The following is a 24,120-nucleotide window of genomic DNA, read 5'->3' on the forward strand; positions in this document are numbered from 1 at the left end:
CTGTGAAGAGGAGAACGTGCATGGGGTGTAGCATTGGGAGCAGAGAGACCACGCTTGGGCTTCTGTCATCATTCAAGCAAGAGTTGATGGTGGCATCTTAGACCAGGATTGTAGTGGTAAGGTGAGAGGTGACAGATTTATTTGAAAGGAGACGTAATAGAATTTGTTGACAGATTGGATGATGGGGTATAAGAGAAAACAAGGAGTCTAGGGTGACTCCAAAGTTTTTGGATTGAGTGAATGGTGGTGCTATTTATTGAGCTGTGAGTTGGAGAAGGATCACTTGTAGGAGAAAATTAAAAATCTGGCGTTTTTTAAATTTTTTTTTTTTTTTAAGATTTTATCTATTTGTCAGATAGAAGAGAGAGAGCACAAGCAAGGGGAGCTGCAGAGGGAGAAGCAGGCTCCCTGCTGAGTAAGGATCCCAATGCGGCACTCGATCCCAGGGCCCTGTAATCATGACCTGAACCGAAGGCAGACGCTTAACCTACTGAGCCACCCAGGCATCCCAAAAATCTGGGTTTTGGTGAAGATTGCGGTAGCCTATTAAACATCTTAAGTGGAACTGTTGAGTTGGTAATTAAATATGCAAGTTGCGTGCCGGAGGAGAGAGGTTAGGGCTAGAGATGCAACTTTAGGAGTTGCCAACCTCTAAATTGTACAGAAAGGAAAGAGGATGGAGAGAAGAGAAGGGGGTCCGAGGACTCGGCTCTGGGACAGTCTGAAGGCCAGTGAGAAGGCCAGTTAGAGCAGGGCTCTCCCCAAAAAGGAGGATGTTCTGTGTCAGTGCTTCTGAGAAAGCTAGTAAGGTGAGGACAGATGCCTCCTGATACCCACGGATTCATCTCTCTGGAAGTCCTTGGTGGCCCCCGACCAGGGCAATTGTAGTGGGGACTTTGAGACAAAAAGCTGGAGTTACTTCAGGAGATTGGACAGTGTGGAAGAAGAGTTTGCCATAAAGGGGAGCTAAGAAATGGAGTGGAGAGGGTGGAAGAGGGACACGTAGTCAAGGAGGGATTTTCTTTACTTTTGATTTTAGATGAGAAATAGTTCTATAACATGTTTATATGCTTTTGGGAGTGATCTTCTTCATAATCATCAAACACCTAGTGATTACCTTCTATGGCCTAAGTGGCATCTCAGACTTGACAGGATTCTTTTTCAGACATCTTTTTGTGTTTTGTGAAATACTTGAATTATAAAATTACTAAATATAGTAGAGTTCAGGCTGGGCAGGCAGCCAGCCAGCCCTGGAATCACACTCTGGTCCTTCAGCTTCTAACCAGGTGATTATGAATAAGTTACCTGGTTTCTCTGAGCCCATTTCCTAATCTGCAAAATGATATTTTAGGTTTTTAAAACAGATATGTTAGCTGATGAACTGCACTGACTAGCATACTCACAGTATCTTTAGAAACAGTTTTTTCTTTGATGTCATTGTATATTATTGGAAAAGCCAGCTGAATTTGCTGCACAAAATATGGTCCATTGGCCAACAGAATTAACATCAGCTGTCAATTTGTTAGAAATGCAGACTGTTAGGCCCCCATGAGATCTTTGAGATTAGAAGAAGAACCCCAGATGATTTGTATACACATCAAAGTTTGAAAAGCAGTGATCTGGAAAGCAAGTATCTGCCCACCCTGTTTTTCAGGTGTTCTTGGAAGAAGGTAACAGCTTCCACATTCTACCATGCTTGTCATCTGAAAGTATTTTTTACACCTCGCCTTATTGTTTGTAAATGTTTCTCCATATGTGATAATCTTTTTTTTTCTAATTATTGAAATACAGATAATTAGGAAGGTTGATAAGCAGACCGCATTACTGGATGCAGATGATCCTGTGTCACAACTCCATAAATGTGCATTTTACCTTAAGGATACTGAAAGAATGTACTTGTGCCTTTCTCAAGAAAGAATAATCCAGTTTCAGGTACGTTTTAAAATTATTGGTAAAAATGTACTGTCTTTCAGTTAGCAGCATACAGAAACCTAAAACTCTCATTTAATGTTAATTGTACCCAAATACATGAAGCTGTTTTCAGATATTTATCTCAAGTCCAAAGGTTCTTTAACCTACATGATCCTGAGACATGGCCGTCACCCTACCTCAAGGAAGAACTCAAAACGATAAAAATGTTCTTGGAGAAACAGTTAACATCTAGTTCTGGGAAATCGAAAAGTTCCTCAGATCTTCCAAAAGTAGATTTTGAGTGTTTGGTGAATCCGCTGAAGCTGTGTGAAGACACTGTATATAGATACACATATATTTTGGGGGAGGGTTCATAATTATCAGATTTACATTGGGGGTCTTCCTAGATGGTCATGACGAGATGTTTTGTAAGCTGATTTTTGACTACATTCATTCAGAAGTCTTTCATGAGTACATCTGTGACATGGACAGATGATTTAATAGGATAATTATACTTTCATGTGAAACTCATTTGTCAACATCTGGAGACCTGTTTCAGAGAGGTGGCCACGTGCAGCCATTCTCCTCAGCCCGGAGCGGATGGACCGGTCTGGGTGTTTCAAGGTAGGGGTAGGGGAATGCCAGTTCACATCTCGGCTCCCTCCTGCTGAAAGTGCATGAGTTTCTAACTGCTCTTTAAGCTTGAGGGGTTCCTAGCTTCTTTCTTAGGGATCCGTAAAGAGTTTTAATTAGCTATTTACATCACGAATTCTCATCTTTTATTAAAGAAATTACACAGGTACTGGCGTACTCTCAAATGGTCATTATGAAAGGTATTATTTTTAATATGTCACCAAAATACTTCATATTATAATAAAAACTGCTGAATGTGAGGTTGCCAAATTAAATATTCTGTTTATGTTTATTTAGGGACTGGCAAAGCATCGTGTTTGGAAGTTCATAAATTTGCACTGAATTCTCTCCCTGTTAACTCCAGTGTACGAGTGCTACCTTGTTAAAATTGTCTTATACTGCAATGTATATAAAACTCGATTTCTAAACATTCTTTCTTCATAAGGCCACTCCATGCCCAAAAGAACCAAATAAAGAGATGATAAATGATGGAGCTTCCTGGACAATCATTAGTACGGATAAGGCGGAGTATACCTTTTATGAGGGAATGGGCCCTGTCCTTGCCCCAGTCACCCCTGTGCCTGTTGTAGAAAGTCTTCAGGTGAGACCACTTACTCACAATTTGACTTTTATTTTGGGGGGTTTTTTGTTGTTGTTGTTGTTGTTGTTTTAAGATTTTGTTTATTTATTTGACAGAGACACAGCGAGAGAGGGAACACAAGTAGAGGGAGTGGGAGAGGGAGAAGCAGGCTTCCTGCTGGGCAGGGAGCCTGATTGTGGGGCTTGATCCCAGGACCCTGGGATCATGACTGGAGCGGAAGGCAGACACTTAATGACTTAGCCACCCAGGTGCCCCTCACAAGTTGACTTTTAGTGCTTTATAACTGCTCCCAGCTCTGACTTGGTGTGATTTTTATTTCACAATAAATTTGATTTTTCTCCAAATCTAGTGATTTGGGGATGTTGTTAATACATTGTTGATTTAAAAAAAAAAAATAGGAGCATACTTTTATATAAGAAAATTTAAGTTTAAATCTACTTGTATGTTATCTTGATGTGTTTAGCTCACTTTGTCGTTATTTACTTATTTTTAAGGATTTTATTTATTAGAGAGTGGGAGTACAAGCGGGGGGAAGGGGGACAGAGGGAGAGGGAGAAGCAAGCTCCCCATTGAGCAGGGAGCCTGATGTGGGGCTCGATCCCAGGACCCTGGGATCATGACCTGAGCCCAAGGCAGATGCTTAACCGACTGAGCCACCCAGGCGCCCCTATAATCATGTTATTTAAAAAGAAGAGTTTTGGGCGCCTGGGTGGCTCAGTCGTTAAGCGTCTGCCTTAGGCTTAGGTCATGATCCCAGGGTCCTGGGATCGAGCCCCGCATCGGGCTCCCTGCTCAGCGGGAAGTCTGCTTCTCCCTCTCCCACTCCCCCGCTTGTGTTCCTGCTCTCGCTGTGTCTCTCTCTGTCAAATAAATAAATAAAATCTTTAAAAATAAATAAATAGAGTTTTATTCATTTTTTTCACAAATCATAGTTAAATGAAAAACTGATCTGTGTACTTCAACGAAAAATGAAAATTTTTCTCAACATTGTTCTCATTTTCTGTGACTTTCAGTTGAATGGCGGTGGTGATGTAGCAATGCTTGAACTTACAGGACAGAATTTCACTCCAAATTTACGAGTGTGGTTTGGGGATGTAGAAGCTGAAACTATGTACAGGTACTTAATGAAACTTCTTAAATCATCTGGAGTTTTTGATGGGGGTGGGTACATGGGGTTCATTCCAGTTGTAAAACGTACGTGGCTTCTAAGTGATTTCTATCCCCCCCCAGATGTGGAGAGAGCATGCTGTGTGTTGTCCCAGACATTTCTGCATTCCGAGAAGGCTGGAGATGGGTCCGACAGCCAGTCCAGGTCCCAGTAACTTTGGTCCGTAACGATGGGATCATTTATTCCACCAGCCTTACCTTTACCTACACGCCAGAACCAGGGCCACGGCCACACTGCAGTGCTGCGGGAGCCATCCTTCGAGCCAGTTCAGGCCAAGTGCCCCCTAATGAATCAAACACAAACAGCGAGGGAGGTTACACAAACGTCAGCACAAATTCAACCAGTGTCACATCCTCTGCAGCAACAGTGGTGTCCTAACTACCGTCTTTTTGCTAGGACTTAAACTGACTTGAGTGCGGCAAAATGGTGACAAAAAAGAGAGAGAGAGAGAAAGAAAAAGGAAAAAAAATGAACCATCTTTTGTGGTTTCTTGGGAAAACTTTTCATACCAGGTGATACTGTTCCAAAACCCCATTACCTACAAGTGCTGATTGGACGTGCAGAAGCCACAGTAAAACAGACAAGCAAAACATGGAAATGTACAAACTATTGGAATTCGGTGTTTTTTTCCAGCTGTTCTTTTTGTTTGGTTGGCTTTTGTTTGGTTTTGTTTAAATGGGCAAGAAATATAGATGTGGCTGGAATAAAAGTTAATCAACCTAGAAGACACAAATCTAACATAGTTTTTACGGACCAAGGAACTTGCATAAGCTTTAGCAAAAGGTACATTTTCACCATACCTTTTTTTTATATCACAGTATCTAGTACACCTTTGTTACCAAATAGGTTGTTTTCCTCCCCGCCCCTCTTTGAGCTTCTGCTCTTCAGTACATTCAAGTTCCAAGCCTGACCATGCTTGTTTAATCTAATTACCATATTCTTCCAGGGTTTTTTGTTTTTGTTTTTATTTAAGGCTGGAACTATTGTTATTTTTTTTTTTAGGCAGATGTCTTAATGACTTTTCATGAGTCGAAATTGTTTTGATTTCAGCAAGTCAAATCTTGTAAAGGCCCGCATATTTTTTTTTTAAGATTATATGAAGTCTGTGCAAAAGCTTTAAAAAAAAAAATGCCTCTGCCTTGCCTGCAATACATGCAATGTACGTTAACTTCGTCTCTGTTCTCAGACGCTGTCCGTAGTTACTTCCTTGTTTTCTTTTTTTTTTTTTTAAAGTATTTATAGTGGTATTCCAAGAGGTGGAATTAAATGTGGCCATTTAGTCCTTAATGAATTAATGGCGCAGAACATGGTATTTGGAGTGTTCTCTCCCCTTTTCCCATGCGTAAATGTATCTCCATGTTTCAGGATTTGTTCAGGTCCCTTCCCCCACCCCTACCCCGCCCCCCCACAACTCCCTGATCTTGTACATAACTTGTATTATGTGTAAGTTAAACATATTATTTTGAACTTGGAACGTTCCCAGTGATTTCATTCAGCAGGGTGTTTTCTGCCTTGTCGGCATATGACAAAAAAAATATATATATATATCATGAGAAGTATTTGCTACCAGTTGGTAGATGGTGCCCTTATTGAGGAAAATCTCAGCAAAAGCATGTGTTTACTTTTTTTTTTTTTTGTAGCCTAGGTCAAAACATTGTAACCTTAAAACAAGATGCTTTTATTAGATGACCAACTAAAATAGCTTGGAAGACAGTACTTTAGAACAGATAGTTGTGAGATTATAAAACTGCAAATGTAATTTATCTTTTCATATCTCTCCTGCCTTTCTTTGTCTTCTCTTCCCCAGTACTGAGTGTCTCCACAAATGTCTCCTACTCAGAAAACATTTCTTTTCCATTCAGTTAAGATTTAGTTGCATTCAGGGTTGTGTGTTGGCCTCAGACGCTCGGCTCACCGGTTTCACGTTGCTTCCCTTCCCGCACTTTGGTTATGCCTTCGTTCGGTTTCTCAGAAATTGCGGCCGACTCACTGGGCTACATTTAATACGGGAACCCTGTGTGTAACTTATAGGACACAGTCTAGTAATACAATCATCCTTCTTAGAGTTAAAAACTACCTCTAGAATGTGGTAAGCTTTTACTGTCCCATAAAACAGGAGCCACAAGTACCTTATGAATGCAAAACTAACTTCCTGCAGTGTTTCCAGACAGAACATTGTCTTTCTGGTGTCCTGGGCGATTTTGAAGACATTGTCATTGGAAGACTTTCTAAACATCTTATTAGTAGCCTTTTCTTTTTTTTTTTTTGTCCCCCGAGCTTTGCTGTCTTCATCACCCATCCTTTTGCTCAGACTATGTCATTGTGAATACGATTGCTAACCTCTCTCAATCACCTTTTCTTCGGTTTTCAAGGGGGAAGTCATTTGTAAAACACGTTAGTGGTTAAATCAAAGTTATTGTGGTTTTATCTTACTGCAAGCCTTTTTAATTACTCACAGGCTGCATTCTTCTGTCTATATAAGCCTTCTCTTCAGATCTGCTCCAGTCACTAGCTTCTCCTGTAAGCCAACCCAGCCTCACACTTTAAATCTGTTCCAGTGATCGAGGGCAGAATTGTGGCCTTATCTGTCTTTGTTTTTAACTGTTTACTAGCTGCTTTCTTGCAAACTTGCTCATTTCCGAGTAGTATTTCTTCTTCTCTATTGAGTCACCGAAGTAGTCTTTATACAGTGCTTTTTGTTCAGAGTGTGGAAATATTTTCAGTGCCGCTGTCCTTTGAATGGGCCACTCCCCAGGTTTGGTGTCTAGTTAGGAAACTGTGTTAAATTAACCGATAACAGATGAGATACTTTTGAAGAACAAACGATTCCTTACCTGTCTTTGCAGCTCCAATTAATTTTTCAAGTTGATGGCTTTATTAAAATGAACTTTGCTTTTTTACTATTTAATTATGCCTTATTTTGGCTCTTTGTTTCTTTTAATAAGATGATTTTGAAATATTAGACTGTAAAGCCTTTTCCTGTTTGTTTTTTTGTTTGAAAAGTCCAAGAATGTACTTATACAGGCATTTCCCTTGCTATTTTATGCCATTCTGCATACCACAAACTAAAGACTGAAATGATTTGTCTGTTGTACCTTCTTATTTTAATCAATAGTTCTTTTGTCAGCTGCTTTTAAAAAAAATCTTCATGGATTGGTGAATCATTTTCAGTGTATAATTTATGGGAGCCTTGTCCTCTGGTTATAGAAGAACACAGCCCCTCCTCCGATGGCATTATTAGAGATGCTGGTCCTTTTTCCTCATAACGACTCTCTTAGAATGGTGGCTGCTTAGAGAACATTCGAGTTTGGGGTTTTGTTTTTGTTTTTCAATTCTGTTTTAGAAGTGTATCTTCTGCTCTCATGAGCTATGCAATTTCTAAAAATATGCTAGAAACTGAGTCTGTGATCCGGTATGTTTTTATTAGTTCCATTGAATTGATCACATAGATTGGGAAGGCAAGTAAAAGACTTTAAATGTAGAATGCCCTTTTGATTTTGAATGATTTCCCGAATTGAACACTAGGATAATATTTAACCTGCTGCTGACTTTTCTTCAACTGTGGCAACTAAAGGCATCCTCATTTATGTGTTAGTGAAGTATTTATCATTCTCTGCACAGACTTATTTGCGATCATAACTGGTTAGTTTTTGTGTGTGTGTGTGTGTGTGTGTGTGTGTGTGTGTGTTTTAAATGAAACTGGTACCATCTGTGCCCTCACAGAATATTCCCAATGCAGTTTTTGAGAACTAAACTCCTCATGTTTAACCAGATAATCCACAGGGGGGAGGGGTTCCTTTTTTAAACAAAATGCTATTCAATTATTAACCAAGTTACTTACTTTTGATTTCAAAAGCAGCTGTGTTTTCTGATGAGTACTGAACAAATGTGTGTAATTTCTGTGCCAGACTTTTGACTTTGTTTTCAAGCACTGTAATGTGGGATGAATGATTAGAAACAATAATATATTAGGGTTTCTATTTAACCCTTTCAGGACTGAACTGTATCTCCTTTTATTAATTTTTCCCTGTGTTGTGATAAATGTTTGCCAGCATTCAGTACTGTGTTGGTCCAGATGTAGGTTTATATGCTCATTTTTAGCTTATTTCTTGTACCTTGCAGCATGCTCTACGCATTCAGTCCTTAAGGGGTTTATTTTACAAACTGTGCGCCTGTAAGGTTTATTAGCAATAAGATAGAAAATTGAGCAAGTTTATACCATAATTTTGTAGAAAAAAGAATCTGCTCAGTTCCATATTTCATCCATGAGAAACCTGCAATACGGCAGTTTCAAGGAATAAATAAAAAGGAAATGTAAACCATTGTAAAAGTCTTCTGTCGAATGTGCCTGATGCATGTATGACCTTCTTTTGATTTCAGAATACTTCATAAAGATACAATTAAATTACATATCACAGTTTGCGTATTAAAAATCTTAGCTTGCTGTCTGCATCACATCAAAGTGATAGCTATGTGAATTTCTTTTTCAGTGTTTTTAACTATGTCATACTTCCGAGAGAGAGAGAGAGAGAGAGGGAGTGTTTTGGGGTTCCCCCCCTGTAATAAGGGGCTTTGTCACTCAAGGGGTGTATCTTCCAATTCAGGAACATTTCAAGCTACTCTCAACAAGATTAAAGAGTATTTAATTTAGCAGCAGCTTGCTTTCCAGTATAAAGTTGTCATTTGGTTTGCCGTACAGAAGAACATATAATGATGGTTTATGCTCTTTAGTGGGGGCTCCTAATTGGAGAGAGCCTTCTTTGTTAAATAGGGAAACAAAGTAAAGGGGGAGGGGGCGTTACATATTTTTTAAATCATAGCAAGTTTTTTATCTGACTTCTCCCAAAAGAAAAAAATACGTTACCAGAATTTTACTAAAGACCTCTTACTCTAAAAATAGTGATTGTTAAATAAGAAACAATTTAGTTGGAAGCTTTTAAAGGTGGAGATTGATAGTGATTACTTGATGTAAAGTTTAGAAGAGCATAATCATATATTCCTTGCTCTAAATAGTACGTGAGCCCTTTCTAAGCAATCTTACCAAAGATCCATTAAGTCTATTTTCTTCTTCTTGTCACCAAACCCCTAGATGATTGCCATTTATAGAGACGCAGAGGGCAAGCTACATCAGGTTCTAGTGGTAAGTGATCACAGAAGGGAGTCTTCTCCTTTAAAAAAAAAAATCTAGAAGGATAGACTAAAAAACCCTAGAAAAAGTTTAGTGCTGGGAAATCATGAGGGAGATGGATGAAGCCGATGTATGTAAAGAGATGATTCATCTTGACCTAACGGTTACAGCCTAAACCAGAAGGCCAAGCGATAGTGCCTGGAAGAAATGGACAGTCAGTCGTACACATAGTTCTTTGTGTTCAGGATAAAGTCGTTTATGTGCCTGTCACAGAGATAGTAAGTAGTTGAGTTAAAGTTGTTAGGCTCATATATGTAGAAATCATGACTTATCTTGGTTCACTGAAAAGGCAGGTAAATATCCTCTAATACAGATAAAGGGGGAAGGTTTTGACAACAAGGACCGTTCATACCAAACGTCGATATAACTGTTGGATTTACAGAATGTTTTGCTTTTTGGCACTTTAAACTGGTATTCTCTGAAAAAAAATTGTTTAAAGGTATCTGTGAAGTTGAGGTGTGTATCAAGTTCTTTCCGGCATAATGATTGTAGTCCTTGCTTTTCATCTCTTAAATTCTACCACCTTACTTACTCGTACAAATGTGTAGGTCAGTCATTTCTGGCACCTTTATCTGGTTGATAATTTCTCCTGGTGCTGGACAGAGTAGGGTCACTAGTATTTATTTAAATCCAAACTTTCCATCTAGAAGCACCCCCTGCCTTCACCATATAAAGGAGCAAAGAGTGTAAGTAGGTGGTTTCCACAGTGGCCTCTGGGGCAGTCCTTGATAGCTGTTCCTTTCACCTAGAACTAACTTTTCTCCTTGCAAGCTTCCTCTCTGTTCTTCCTCACCATACAACACAAAGTAATGATAACTAAGTTCTTAATATGGCATTCAGATATTTAGATGATACAATGAAAAGTTTTGGGGGAAAATAATTGTGACTTCAAGGACAATGTTACCTTAATCACTAAATGTCCTAGAGAGTTCATGAGCTTGAGAATTTGCTGGTAGATTCCAAAGGTGCAAATGGTGTGATTTGGGGGAAGAACTTCAGCTGAAGGATAATGGGATATGCGGCTGTTTGCTTAGAAACATGAATGTCCATCCCTAGTTCTGGATAGTACCAGAAGTTCGACTTTGTTAAGACACAAGTGGGAATTTTTAAATGGCCAGTAACAGTCTAGGCTCTGAGCTCTATCAGGGTGTTGCCATTTCTGAAAATTTCCACTAAGGGCTTGTCTTGGTCTGCTCGGGCTGCCGTAAGAAAATACCAAGGACTGGGTAGTTTAAACAACAGAAATTTATTTTCTCCCAGTGCTGGAGGCCAGATCAGGGTGCCAGCGTGGTCAGGTTCAGGTGACAACTCTTAATGGCTTGCAGCCAGCCACCGTTCCAGTGGCTTCACAGGGCAGAGAGAGACATCGGTTTTTCTGAAGGCCACAGTCCTATCTGATTAGGGCCCCACCCTGAGGACCTCATTTAACCTTAATTACCTCCCAAGGGCCCTATCTCCAGATGGAGTCATTGGGAGTTAGGGCTTCAACGTGAATGGATGGAGTGGGGGCACAATTCAGTCCAGAGCAGGCTCATCCTAAAAACCTTCTGGTTTGCAGTTTAAACCACATACTGGATGTCCATCTAGATGACAGTATTCGGGTTTACAGCATCGTAAGTCCTGGTTGGGTTTTCTCAGTAGATAGCTAAGATGGTGAATGGACTGGGAAAAGTCACTTTGGCCACTTGTAAATTGTTTGGTGGCCACTATGTAATCCTCACCACAACCCTGTGAGCTCATGCCTGTTTTAGAGATGAAGAGACAGGCCCAGGATCCTGCTCCTAAGTGCCACACTGGACTTCCCAAGCCCCCAGTTACCAAAAGATCAAGGGACTCGGGTTACTAGGGAGTGGTTCTGTGACAAGTTCTGTCTTAAGGAACTTTATAGTGAACAGCTGTTCTATTTCAATCCTCAGATTTTGCAGTTGAGAAAAACAGCCCTAGAGAAATTGAAAAATCCAAACGTAGTTGTAGGTTGAAAATGCTTTATAAACTCGAAAGAGCTATTCAGTTGCTAGGTGTTTATTATTGTTACTATTATTATTATGCTAATATCTCCTGGCTGACGTCTTGGCTAGTCCCCCTATCCAAGCCTTACTTGTAAATAATGTGCAAATTTCATAACCCTAGAGAGAATGAGCCTGTACACTTGAAAACATTTTCCATCTTCCAGGTGAAGATAATGGGTCTCATCTCTAACAGGTTTAGTAGCCAATTCTAACTTCACATGTTCCTGGACCCACTATGTTGGCGTTAGGAAGACCAGAGCTCAGAGACCAGGGTATGAATAGTGACCTGAGTGATTGGTGCTCAAATCATAAACCGTTCCGCCACTACTTGTCTAGGTGGTCGATTCTGCAGCTCTCCACTATTCCTTTGTCCCATTTGTAAGTGGGGGGAAATGACACATAGTTATTAGAAGGGGCACAAATGGAAAGCCCTTAGCTGTGGTCCTAGCTCTATTGAGCCTCAAAGTGCAGAACACCTGCTTCGGTTGTCCTCGGTCGGGTTCAGGAGTCCATTTGGCTTGGGTCTTTAGGATCAGTGTGAGTTTGGTCCTCAAGCCCGGTTGTTGCTTATTCATTCAAGAAAACCACGATAGGACTGTTTTGCATTTAATACCTCAGAGTTTTAAAAATGTACACCTTCACTGTGATGGCCATTGGAGTTAAAATCGTTTTAAAGTCAGAAACCAAGACCGGTTACTAGGGAAAGGGGATTTTGTAAGAAAAGCAGAAGCCCACAGGATTGAAGGGACGCCTGAATCATGCTTAGAAACAGAACCCCTGTGGGTTAACCCAGGAGCCTGCTTCGTAAGAGTGGTCTGCTCTGGGAGCACTGCCCCTGTGCATTCCCTGTCTCATTCCTAAGTCATCTCCAGATGCAGTTTTGCAGATAACAGCAACTGGTCATGTGAGCCTAGGTCACTGGCACTTGCTGTGCATTTAGAGGAAAGGTCAGTTAAAAGGAACCTCTAGGGGCTCTTTTGGTTCCCGTGTTGAGTCCTGACTGACAATCAGTAGGGAAAGAGATAATTACCCACAAAGGAAATTGAAGTTGCCAGGATGGGGGAACAGACGCTAGGCAATTACTCTAGAGGGCTACAAACAGTATATTCTGTAATAAAGTGTATTAAGTGTATTCTCTGTGCTAAAGGCTTTACGTGAAAACCTCTCTTATTCCTCAAATTCCTATGAGCCAATTTGGTAGGCAGTTTTGAGAAGAATGCTCAGATCATGAGCCACATTAGGAAAAGCCCTCCCATCTCCTCTGGCCTTTTAACCTTTTAAAAAAGCTCCTTGCACAGGATGGGCTCTTGGGAACTGTGTGCTTTTTTTTTTTTCTTTCTTTCTTTTTTTTTTTAAAACCCCATGGTAGCTGATCGACTCAGGACCACTGAAGGAACTTCCTGTCGGGTTCTGCAGGTGATTGTGCAGGGAGCAGATGGGAGATCACATGGGCCTTGTTTTGACATAGGAACTGACATGGGAAGTGAACTGGTTTATAGGGAGCATGAAGCAGACACCCAAAGAAAACTGGTAGCACTCCCAATTCCACCCCCTTACTAGACTTAACTAGATTCCTGTTCTTGAGTTCCCAGAGGTAACCCATTATCCTTATCATTGCCCTTCAGCGCTTGAGTTAACTTGAATAGGTTTTTATTACTTGTTACTGGTGTAAGTCTTACTGTTGTTACCTTAATTTTACCAATGAAGAAATTAAGAAAAAGAAAGGCAAGGGTCATTTGCAGGGTTCCACAGCTTCAAGTGGCAAAGCTGAGACTCAAACCCAGGCGCACTGGACCTGGGTAATTAGTTGGGGTAGATAAGGGCTTGGAGGCACTACTAAGACGCCTCCAAAGAGCAGAGAGAAGGTAGCGTTTGAACAGTGCCGCAGAGAGAGAGGCGTTCAGGACTCCAGCAGGTAAGTCCTGGGGTTCGGACTAATGGAAGGCAAGGAGCTGGGAGCATCTGGGTGTGCGTGGTCAAGGGCGAGTTCTTCAGTGTCACGGGACCATGGGGTACTAGTGGGGCGTGGGAATTGGTTGTTACATGGTATTGTATAAATATGACAGGTTACCAGGGTCAGATGGGTAGAATCTCCAGCTATGTCTGTTAGGGGAAAAACCATTCTCTGAGCCTCATGTCTTTCCTTGTGGAATGGAGTGACCCTTCATTAGGACGTGTTCGTATTCTTGGCCTCTGCCCCTTACTCAGTATTAGTAACTTTGTGGAATTGGTTAATTTTGCTCTATTACAACCAGTCCCTGCAGATGCAGTAATAAAAGCTCTGCTTACATGGAGCTTTCCTGCTAGCGGAGAGAGACTAGGTGTAGATACAAAACTTACTTATTTACATGCACACATGTATTTACCTAATAAGGGCTCAGACTGAAAACGTCACTCATCTAGAGGTCAGAGATCATGGAATCTGACCATCACAACAGCCCAGCAGCGTCCTGGGGTATATATGGGTGAAGATTACTGTTGTATCCTAGAGGTACTGAGTATGTTATGTTCAGTATGAAGATCTTCCATCAGGAAGTCGGCTGTGACTCCAGGATTCCCATCGGCCCTCTTTCCAGAGAGAGAGCCCCTCCTGAGCCTCTCCTGCCCCACCTGGAGGCAGGGATGGAGGCCGAGGCTGAGGACTGCGTGAGGACCGCGGGGACCCTGGTGCGGCTTGGCACATGGACCCAGGAAGCCCAAACAGCAGCCGACCTGCCATCCCTGCTGGTTTGATTCGGGAGTGACCTCTCCCCTACACAGAGTGCAGCCAGGAGAATGGAGATGCCATTTGCAAGATAGGGAAGGGGTGGGGGGGGAGGAGGAGACCCAGAGTAAATTTTAGGTATGTTAATTTGAGATGACTATTAGACTTCACGTTAAAATGTCAAGTGAGCGGTTAGGTGTTCAGGTCTGGAGTTCAGGGGGGCAGTCTGTGCTAGAGATACGCATCTGGGAGCCCCTCCCAGGTGGATGGTGTTTAACGCCATAGCCTGATGGGATCACCGAGGGAGGGGTATAGGTAAGAAAGGGGTTCCAGTACCGAACCCAGGGCAGCGCTTCTCCAACTTTATAGTAGGTCAGTGGGCGTGGGTCTTGAGATCCTGCATTTCTAACAAACTCCCAGGCAATTCTGGTGCTGCTGTCTGGAGACCCAGCTTTGGGTAGTGAGGGCCTCATGTATCCCCAGAGAGGATTGGGAGTGATTGACAGAAAGAGTAAAGTGCCTCTTTACTCCATAGAAGTGATTATGTTTAACTAACATCAGTGTTTTCCGAGTCACTATGAACTCACTAATAATGGTTTTAGAAGAAGCTCTGTTTCTTTTTTTTTTTTTTTTTAATTGAACTCAACCCCAAGATCAAGAGTCACATGCTCTACCTACCGAGCCAGCCAGGTGCTCCAAGCCTTACTGGTTTTTAAGCACAGAGTTAAAATTTCTCTTTACGCTCGAGAAGGCCTTTTATACCAGACCGCAAATGGGCTAGGCAGATGCTTGTTACAGGGCCGATCGTGTGGCCTGTCTAAAAATTGAAATGTTCACATGCAATTATAGGGAGGATGCACAGGAGACTTCATGACCTGACAGTGTGTCAGAAACCCCAGAGCCCCGTAGCATCCAAGAAGTTGGTGTACCCAGAAGTTAGAGGAATGTTGAACAACTCCTGCGTTTAAAAAAATCCTTGGTTTGAAAAAAACACCAAAACCCCTCATTTTTAAGCTCCCTTACTCATGAAAGCAATTCTGCAAGTTCAGAAAGACTGAATTATGACAAAAACCTCCATGAGTGGCATCTTCACTCAAACCGGCCACGCTGCTCTTGGCCACTTTTCTGTGGCGTGGCTCTCGGAAGGCCACGTCTTCTTTCCCTCACTGTGATCTTAGATCTAAACGACATCAACAATATACAAGTTCCCTCTAGGGAAGAGGATTCTAGATGCAAGGTGAGCAGAGAGAGGCGAAGTAGGAGAGTCCAGAAACATTACTAGCCCAAGGGGAGACACACACACATACCCATCATACGCCACTACCATCCTCTGAATATGTGTTAACAACACCAGGAGTCTCTTTGGAATGTGATGTTTAACATTTTCTGTCATGTGATTGGAACCCTGGCTGGGTGTCAAGAGCAGAGCTTCGGGCCCATACCCTGGAGTCTGGCTCACCGTGGGCAGGCGGAAAAGACTTGAGCACGGGCACTGGGGCCCGGGGCAAACTGAAACTGCTTTTGTATGTTTCCCTTTCTAACCTGTGAAGCAAAAGTGGAGATATTTAAAAAGATCGAAAGTCGCACATTAAGGCATATGAAGCACTTTGTTTTCTGAGCTGTTGAGGAAAAATATTTGCAAACCCACCTTGTATGAGCCAGATGGAAGGCGGTTTATTACAGTATTGCTTTAAGGCTTTGGGCATCCTTTTACTCACTTCCTTGCCACAGGTGATGATTCTCTCCTTGCTGAAACCCTCTTTCACTTGGCTTCCGGGACACCAAGCTTTCTGGCAACTCTTTGTGGGTCTGCGCCGCTAGCTCCTTCTCACCTCCCCAGCCTGCAAACGTGGGACAGCACCAGTGCAAAGTCCTGTCCCCTCCTCTTCCCCAACTACACTCCTCCCACGGTGATCTGTCCCCGTCTCCCATCTATGTGGAGATGACCACCCACATCCTCTTTTCCACCCAAACTTCTTGCCTGCCCTCCAGGATTGTAGATAAAACTGCTTACTCGACATCCGAAGGCTAACCCATGATTTCCTCGCTTCACCCCTTCCCCCCCTTCTCCAATCCCCATCTCTTCCCCTTCCCCAGCCGGTCTTCCCCTTTCGGTAAACGGGGCCTCCATGCTTCCAGTGGCTTAGGGAGAAAACGAAGTCAGTCTTGATTCATTTCTTTCTCTCACATCCCACATCCAGTCCATCAGTAAAGCTAGTCAACAACTCCTTCAAAATATATTCAAACTCTGACCACGTCTCATCACCTCTACCACCACCATTGTGAGCCAAGCTGCCATTGGTTGTCACGTGGGTTATTAGGGTCACTTTCTGACCACTCCTCCTGCTTCCTCTCAGGCCCTCTTAGAGGGATTCTGTGAAAATGTGTCCCTCTGCTGCTTAAAGCTGTTCATTGACTTCTCATCTTGCTCAGAGTCCAAATCCAAAGACCTCCTCATGACCCTCACCTGCCTTGCTACTCTTGGTCCTCATCTTTCACCCTCTCCCCAGGCCCACTGTATGCCAGACACGCTGACTTCTTTTGTCTTTCCTAGATTTCACCAAACATGCTCTCACCTCAGGGCCTTTGCATTGGTGGTTCTGGAAGGTCTGGAAGAGCATCCACTATTTTTGCCGTAAGCATCTTTGCCATGGACATCTTCACTGCATAACTAATTGGCTATAAGGCAATTTGGCCATAAGTTAATAAAAAAGAATAACTGGTAGATAATTTGGTTTGATAGTTTGGTTTCATCAACTGGTTGACAGTTTAGTTTCATTTCCCCATTGATGCAACACTCCCATTTTTATATAAATCTTAGCCCTTATAATGGTCTGTACAGTGGCACAGAGTTCTGAACCCACACTTCCCATAGAACTTTAGGACATATGACGATATGCCAAGAACAAAACAGTGTAGAGAGCTTTCACAATGCAATACAAAGCTCAGTTACACATACGCATCCTAGTATTTAACAACTGATATTCCTCTTAATGAAGGAAGGAATTTTAGCAGGAAAAAAAAAGTACAATACTGAACAAGGAGACGAATCAACAAGCAAAAAAATGTAATACTAGGAATGAAAGACTTCGAAGACAAGTGCTTAGATAGAACCCACAAAATAAAATCCGTTGTTTGCGCATTGCCATGAATCCACACAGTTTTTAGATTTTATTTATTTATTTGACAGAGAGACAAGTAGGGGAAACAGCAGAGGGGGAAGGAGAAGCAGACTCCCCGCTGAGCAAGGAGCCGGATGCGGGGCTCAATCCCAGGACCCTGGGATCATGACCTGAACCAAAGGCAGACGCTCAACCGACTGAGCCACCCGGGTGCCCTCCCCGCCCCCGCTGACATTTTAAATGTACTCAAATATTTTGTATTTTGCAATAAAGTTTTTAACTTTGTTATTCATTTTTCACATTTCATTATGTTCTTTTTAATGAATGTCCCTCTCTGATTTTTCATGGTTTTACCTTTTATGGCAAAATTGCCTTATGGCCAATTAGTTATGTGGCAAAAATGCTTGTGGCAAAAATGCTTAACAATGAAACTACCGAGAATGGTCTGGAACACTCTTCCTCTGATGTCCCCAAGATCTATGCCCTCACTTCCCGCAGGTTACCATCTTTATACACCTTATGCAAAATTGTACTTCTACTCCTTTTGCTCTCTGTACCCTTGACTTGTTTTTTATTCATGGTGCTTATCACCACCTGACACTTTGTGTATTTACTCATCAACTTGTTTATTTCTGCCCACCAACCAGCATGAAAATTCCTTGAAACCCGGAGCTTTGTTTTGTTCCTTGCTGTGTCCCCAGACCCTGGCACAGTGCCTGGCCCATATTAGGTGCTCAGTAAATATTTGTGGAATGGATGACTGTTTATTAGTCACACTGTTGGGTGGTATGTCCAATCTACCTTGAAAACCCAGGCTTATGCTTTAATTCAGAAACTTGTAAAGAATGACTTACTCTGGAAGTCTAGAAGTGACAGGAACTACTCAAGACCAGAGACACAATGTAGAGACAAGAATATCAACAGTGGGAATGAAGGGATTCTTGGCAGCCAAGAATATGGGATGGTAAAAAATTGATTTAGTGTCTCGGGGGTTTTTTCTCAATGAAGATTTCTGTTATTAGGTAAAAAGGAAGTGGGTAGGACTTAGGAACTTTGGTGCTTTGGTGGAATTTTGTCCAGTGTTTTTTCTTTGAAAGTTTCTTCCCTTCCATTGTCTCTGTTCTCTCTTTCCAGAATTCCTACCAGTCAGACGATCCTCCCAACCCCACCACCCCGACCGATTCTTTCATTTTCTTGTCTTTTATTCTTTGTTTTTCATTTGTCTTTCTATTCCATTTTTCAGAGAGATTTCCTCTACTTTTTCTTTTAACCTTCCTCTCCATTTTCTCATTTGGCTCTTTTTTTTTTTTTCATTTTCTAAAGCTCTTGTTTTTTCATAACATCCTGTTCTTAGTGCATTTGATGGATACAGTATATATTTTTTAATCTCTCTGAAGTAGTTATCATAAGATCCATTTTAAGAGAGTTTCTGACTCAAGAAGTCTGGGTTGAGCCCAAGAAATTGCACTTCTAATGGGTTTCTAGGTGATGCTGATACCGATCCAGGGACCGCACATTGGGAACCAAGGGTCAACAACTATCTGCCCACATCTGTCTTTCCTTTGTAACTTTTCCCCAATTGCAATTTGTTATCAAGAAATAACGGAAGGAAGAGAGGGAGGGAGGAAGGGAGGGAGGGAGGGAAGCTGGGTAAGGAGGGGCCTGGAATGCAGCTGAGAAGCTCAGAGGCCAAGATATAAACATTCCTTTCTTCCAAAAGTCAGCCTTGATGAACTTGAATCTGTAGTTGAAAGAGCATGAACATGGATTCAGGAGATCCGCGTGTCAGTCCCAGTCTCTCACCAACACATCGCCTGGCCACAGGAAGTTCCCCGAAACTCTTTGGCCTCTGTCTCCAGGTCTGTAACGTGGTCGATTGTCACAAATGGTTGTCAAGGTGCTTGCAGCTGGAAGATTCCACGGCCTGACTGTCATCCAAAGCTGGAAGGCTATTACCAGGGAACAGGCGGCGGTACCATTTGCTGAGCACGCATGTGCCCCAAACTGTGCTAACTGCTTTACCCCCCTGATCTCATGTTTAAAGTGCTCCACAACTCTAGGAAGCAGAACTTCTTATTCCCATTTCATGGAGGAGACTGAGGCTCAGAGCAACTAACTGGTCCAAGAGCATATCGTCAATTATGTCAGAGCTGGGGGAGGCAGCCTGGCACTGAAAAGGGCATTGTGCCTTCGGGGCACAGACTTGGGCTCAGGTTCCGGGTCCGCGTCCCTCCTGGCTTGCGGTCTCAGACACCTCACTTTATTTCTGGAAGCCTCAGTGCTCTCTTCTCTAAAATGAGGGTGACGAAATCTGCCTCACAGAGGTTGATAAACATAAAAATGCAGTCGAATGTGTAAAAGCAGTTGGCATGAAGGAGCCATTCGCGAGATGCTACATTTGATTTGGGAAACGCAGCTAGGCTTTTAGGTGGCAGGCAGCCTGCTCGGAAGAGAAAAGGCAAACGTGCATTATGTTTGAAGCCAAGTGGCTTTTCATCCCACGGAGATTTACCAGCTGGTGGAGGGGTGGGGGCGGTGCGGGGGGCGGGGGAGAGTTACCTGGGTCTGAACAGCCGTCGGCATCCTCTAGTAAGAAGGGCGAATGCTCCCTGTTCCCAGCCTCCCAGAACCCGCGTTTGTCATCTGGAATTAGGCTGCACACCATTCAGGATGCCCCCGGAGTAGCAGAGAATATAAAAGCGAACTGGGATTGGGAAGGAGGCGGATTTCTCCATCTCTGCCCGGAGATTTCGAATTCCTGCAAACAGCGAGGCGTTTCAGCCCACAGATGGTTAGAGAGGGGCTTTTTAAGTGGAGGGGAACGAGCGCTGGAGGGGAAGGGGTGAAGTGGAGCCTCCAAGGACACGGGGCAGAGCAGGGACAGGCTGAGTTAGTGCTGCAGTGTAGCCAGGTCAAGGACGGAGACCTCGAAGAGCCTCTGAGCCAATGATGGAAGCGGGAGGTGGAGACTGTGTCGGGGTTCTTGCTCCCCTGCAGGGGAGGGGGCTGCCTTCCCGGGGGAGCAGCTCAGCCACCAGCAAGCGGCGTTTCCAAACGGCTGCATTGGCTCTTCGGTCTCTGGGAGTGCGGGTAGCCTAGTCGGGGCGAGGTAAGCCGGCGATCGAGGGTCACACAGGTGTGCAGGATCTCACACAACGGGTTAGGGCCCCGGCGTCCGGGTGTTCTCACGCCGGGCAAGGACAAAGCGGAAGCAAACAATGAAAACTGCACAACAGAAAAGTTTCGCAAGCAAATGTCGACGTTGAACAGAAGACTCCTTTGAACCCAGGGGAGGGCATGTGTAGCCAAACACAGGCCAGGCTGTTTGAGTTCCTGTCTCGGCGGGGGAGTCCGAGCAGATTAGCGATAACGACCGTTCCTTTGTTTTCTCGAGATAACGCAATTACAGGGTGATTATAGAACGGCATCTCGGCGGGCCTGTCTGGGGGCGCCCGGCTGCGGAGGCGGGCGCCGCGGCACGCGCATCTCTCTGCCGCTTCCCCCGCCTGCCCGGACTCCCTCCCGAGCCAGGCACGAGAAGCTGCCACGTCTGAGCCGGGAGGCTGGCGCCTGAGGAAGCAGGCCCGGGGCCCTGCTCAGGCTCTTCCTCTCTACAAGCCAGTTTCTATAAATGTCCTTGATTCTGGGGCCTGGGGGCAGGGGACAGGGTAGGAAGACCAGCCCGGAACTTGCCGGAAGCCAGGGCGGAGCAGAAGAGTGGGAAGAGCTGGGGGAGCTTGGGGCCTCGGGGCACGGCCACCCCGAGGTGGACAGAGAGAGGCCACTTCCATTTCTTGAAGCAGCTCGTATGTTGCAAAGTGAAGGAATGACCCTCTGATCCCACACTCAAGGGAATAAAAGCGTAGGTCTGTGCAAAGACTTGTGGCTGTTTACAGCAGTTGCATTTATAATGTCCCCAAACTGGAAACAACCCAGATGTCTATCATCTGGTGAAAGAATAAACAAACTGGTCTATACATATGTACTAGGTTGAATGGTAGCCCCCCTCCCCCCGTCCCCCCCACCCCCCGCCAAAGTTACATCCACGTGCTAATCCCTGGAACCTGTGAATGGGACCTTTTTTTTGGAGAAAGTGTCCTTGCAGATGTAAAGTAAGGATCTTCATAGATTTTGGATACTAACCCTTTATCAGATACGTCATTTACAAATATCTTCTCCCATTCCCTATGCAGGTTTTCAGTTTTGTTGATTGTTTCCTTCACTGTGCAAGAGTTTTTTATCTTGATGAAGTCCCAATAGTTCATTTTTGCTTTTGTTTCCCTTGCCACCGGCAACCTGTCTAGTAAGAAGTTGCTCCAGTTGAGGTCAAAAAACCAATAATCCAGTTAATAAATAAGCAGAAGACATGAATAGACATTTTTCCAAAGAAGACATACAGATGGGCAACAGACACATGAAAAGATGCTCAACACTACTCATCATCAGGGAAATGCAAATCAAAACCACCATGACATACCACCTCACACCTGTCAGAATGGCTAAAATTAGCAACACAGGAAACAACAAATGGCCAGGATGCAGAGTAAGGGGAACCGTCTTACACTGCTGGTGGGAATGCAATCTGGTGCAGCCACTCTGGAAAACAGTACAGAGGTTCCTCAAAAAGTTAAAAATAGAGCTACCTTATGACCCAGCAATTGTACTACTAGGTATTTACCCAAAGGATACAAAAATACTGATTCAAAGGGGTACCTACACCCCAATGTTTATAGCAGCACTATCAACAGTAGCCAAACTATGGAAAGAACCCAAATATCCATTGACTGATGAATGGATGAAGATGTGGTATGTATGTATACAATGGAATATTACTCAGCCATTAAAAAATGAAATCTTGCCATTTGCAACAACGTGGATGGAGCTAGAGTGTATTATGCTAAGCGAAATAAGTCAGAGAAAGAAAAATACCATGTGATTTTACTCATATGTGGAATTTAAGAAAGAAAACAGATGAACATATGGGAAGGGGAAAAAAGGAGAGAGGCAAACAAACCATAAGAGATTCTAGACAATAGAGAGCGAAATGAGGGTTGATGGAGGGAGGTGGATGGGGAATGGGCTAGATGGGGGATGGGTATGAAGGAGCGCACCTGTGATGAGCACTGGGCGTTGTCTGTAACTGATAAATCACTAAATTCTACTCCTGAAACTAATATTACACTATATGTTAACTAAGTAGAATTTAAATAAAAATTTGAAGAAGAAAAATAAAGGACCTTGAGATGAGATCATCCTGGATTATCCAAATTGAGTCCCAAACTCAAAGACAACTGTCCTTGTAAGTGACACACAGAGGTAGAAGAGGAGAAGACCACTTGGGAACCAAGGCAGAGATTGGAGTTATGCAGGTCCCAGCTCTGGAAGGCCTGGAGCCACCGGAAGCTGGAGAAGATAAGAAACGGAATCTCCCAGAGGCCTGTAGACATCTTGATGTTGAACTTCTGGTCTCCAGAATTGTGAAAGAATAAATTCCTGTAAATAAATGTATAAGCAATAAACAAGTTTGCGGTAACACATCATATGATGTCATGCTACTTAGCAACAAAAAAGAATGAATTACTGATTACGTGAAATAATTGGCTTGATCTCAAATGCCCCTTGCTAAGTGAAAGAAGCCGCTCACAAAGGCTTCAGACTCTGACTCCTTCACATGACCTAGAAAAGGCAAAACCCTGGGGACAGACATCAAAGCAGTGGTTGCTGGGGGCTGAGGGGGAAGGGAGAGGACTGAATACAAAGGGGGTCCAGGGAACTTTGGGGCGTAAAGGAAATGCCCCATATGTTGATTGTGGTCACAGGTACACAACTATTTGTCAAACCCATATAAAAAGATTGAATTTCATTGGATGTAAATAGTACCACAATACATCTAATCTTTTAAAAAGTGAAGGAATACTAAACATTGTTCTCAAATTTGTAGTGTATTTTGTTTACATTGAACAAATCAACACTTTTGTCATAGCCAGAATAAAAACAATGATATACTGGGACACCTGGGTGGCTCAGTTGGTTAAGGGTGTGCCTTCGGCTCAGGTCATGATCCCAGGGTCTTAGGATCGAGCCCTGCATCCGGCTCTCTGCTCAGCGGGAGGCCTGCTTCTCCCTCTGCCTCTGCCCCTGCTTGTGTGCTCCTTCCCAAGCAGCTCCCTTATGTCTCAGTTTTACCCTGGACTCTGGATCTGGCTTGTGTGTGGCCTTTGCTCATGTGTGATAGTATGATTTATAATAAGAAATATATATTTGGCTCTCTCTTAAATAAATAAATAAATCCTTAAAGGAGCACCTGGGTGGCCCAGTCAGCTGAACGTCTGACTCTTGGTTTCGGCTCAGGTTGTGATCTCGGGGTCCTGGGATCAAGCTCCACATAGAGCTCCGAACTCACTGGGGAGTCTGCTTAAGATTCTCTCTCTCTCCCTCTGTCCCTCCCCCCTGCTCTTGCTCTCTCTCTCTCTCTCTCCCCACCAAAATAAGTAAATAAATCTTAAAAAAAAAAAAAAAGAAATATGTATTTGGTCTTTGTCCTCATTTCTGGCACAGAGCTCCTAAAACCCTTGGAATTTCCTATGATAAGAGAGATAAATGTTTCTTTTGTTATGTTAGTGAGATGACTTTTCAAAAGCACAGAAGGCTGTGGGCTGGCTGCGGGTGGAGCCAACTTCAGGACTGTGAACCGTCAGGTTGGGCCCACCGCCAGCGCCCCCCATCCCCCTGCCTTAAAACTTCAGGGAGGGGAGGGGGCCTAGGGGTTCAATTCAATCACCAA

At 43.3% G+C, this 24,120-nt stretch overlaps 1 protein-coding gene across 8 annotated transcripts in view; it reads left to right on the forward strand.

Annotated features, from left to right (window-relative positions):
• The window catches only part of RBPJ (recombination signal binding protein for immunoglobulin kappa J region), a 220,561-nt gene extending 211,918 nt beyond the window's left edge, over positions 1 to 8,643 (forward strand). For all 8 annotated transcript variants that reach the window (XM_078068470.1, XM_036099850.2, XM_036099851.2 and 5 more), the window contains 4 exons: positions 1,792 to 1,932; positions 2,990 to 3,145; positions 4,159 to 4,262; positions 4,376 to 8,643. In XM_078068470.1, coding sequence (XP_077924596.1) covers positions 1,792 to 1,932; positions 2,990 to 3,145; positions 4,159 to 4,262; positions 4,376 to 4,691 — 717 coding nt within the window. In that variant the 3' untranslated portion in view covers positions 4,692 to 8,643. The remainder of the gene's footprint in view (positions 1 to 1,791; positions 1,933 to 2,989; positions 3,146 to 4,158; positions 4,263 to 4,375) is intronic.
• Positions 8,644 to 24,120: the final 15,477 nt, after the last annotated feature.

The sequence above is a fragment of the Halichoerus grypus genome, chromosome 3 (genome assembly GCF_964656455.1).
Source record: "Halichoerus grypus chromosome 3, mHalGry1.hap1.1, whole genome shotgun sequence".
NCBI classification, from domain to species: Eukaryota; Metazoa; Chordata; class Mammalia; order Carnivora; family Phocidae; genus Halichoerus; species Halichoerus grypus.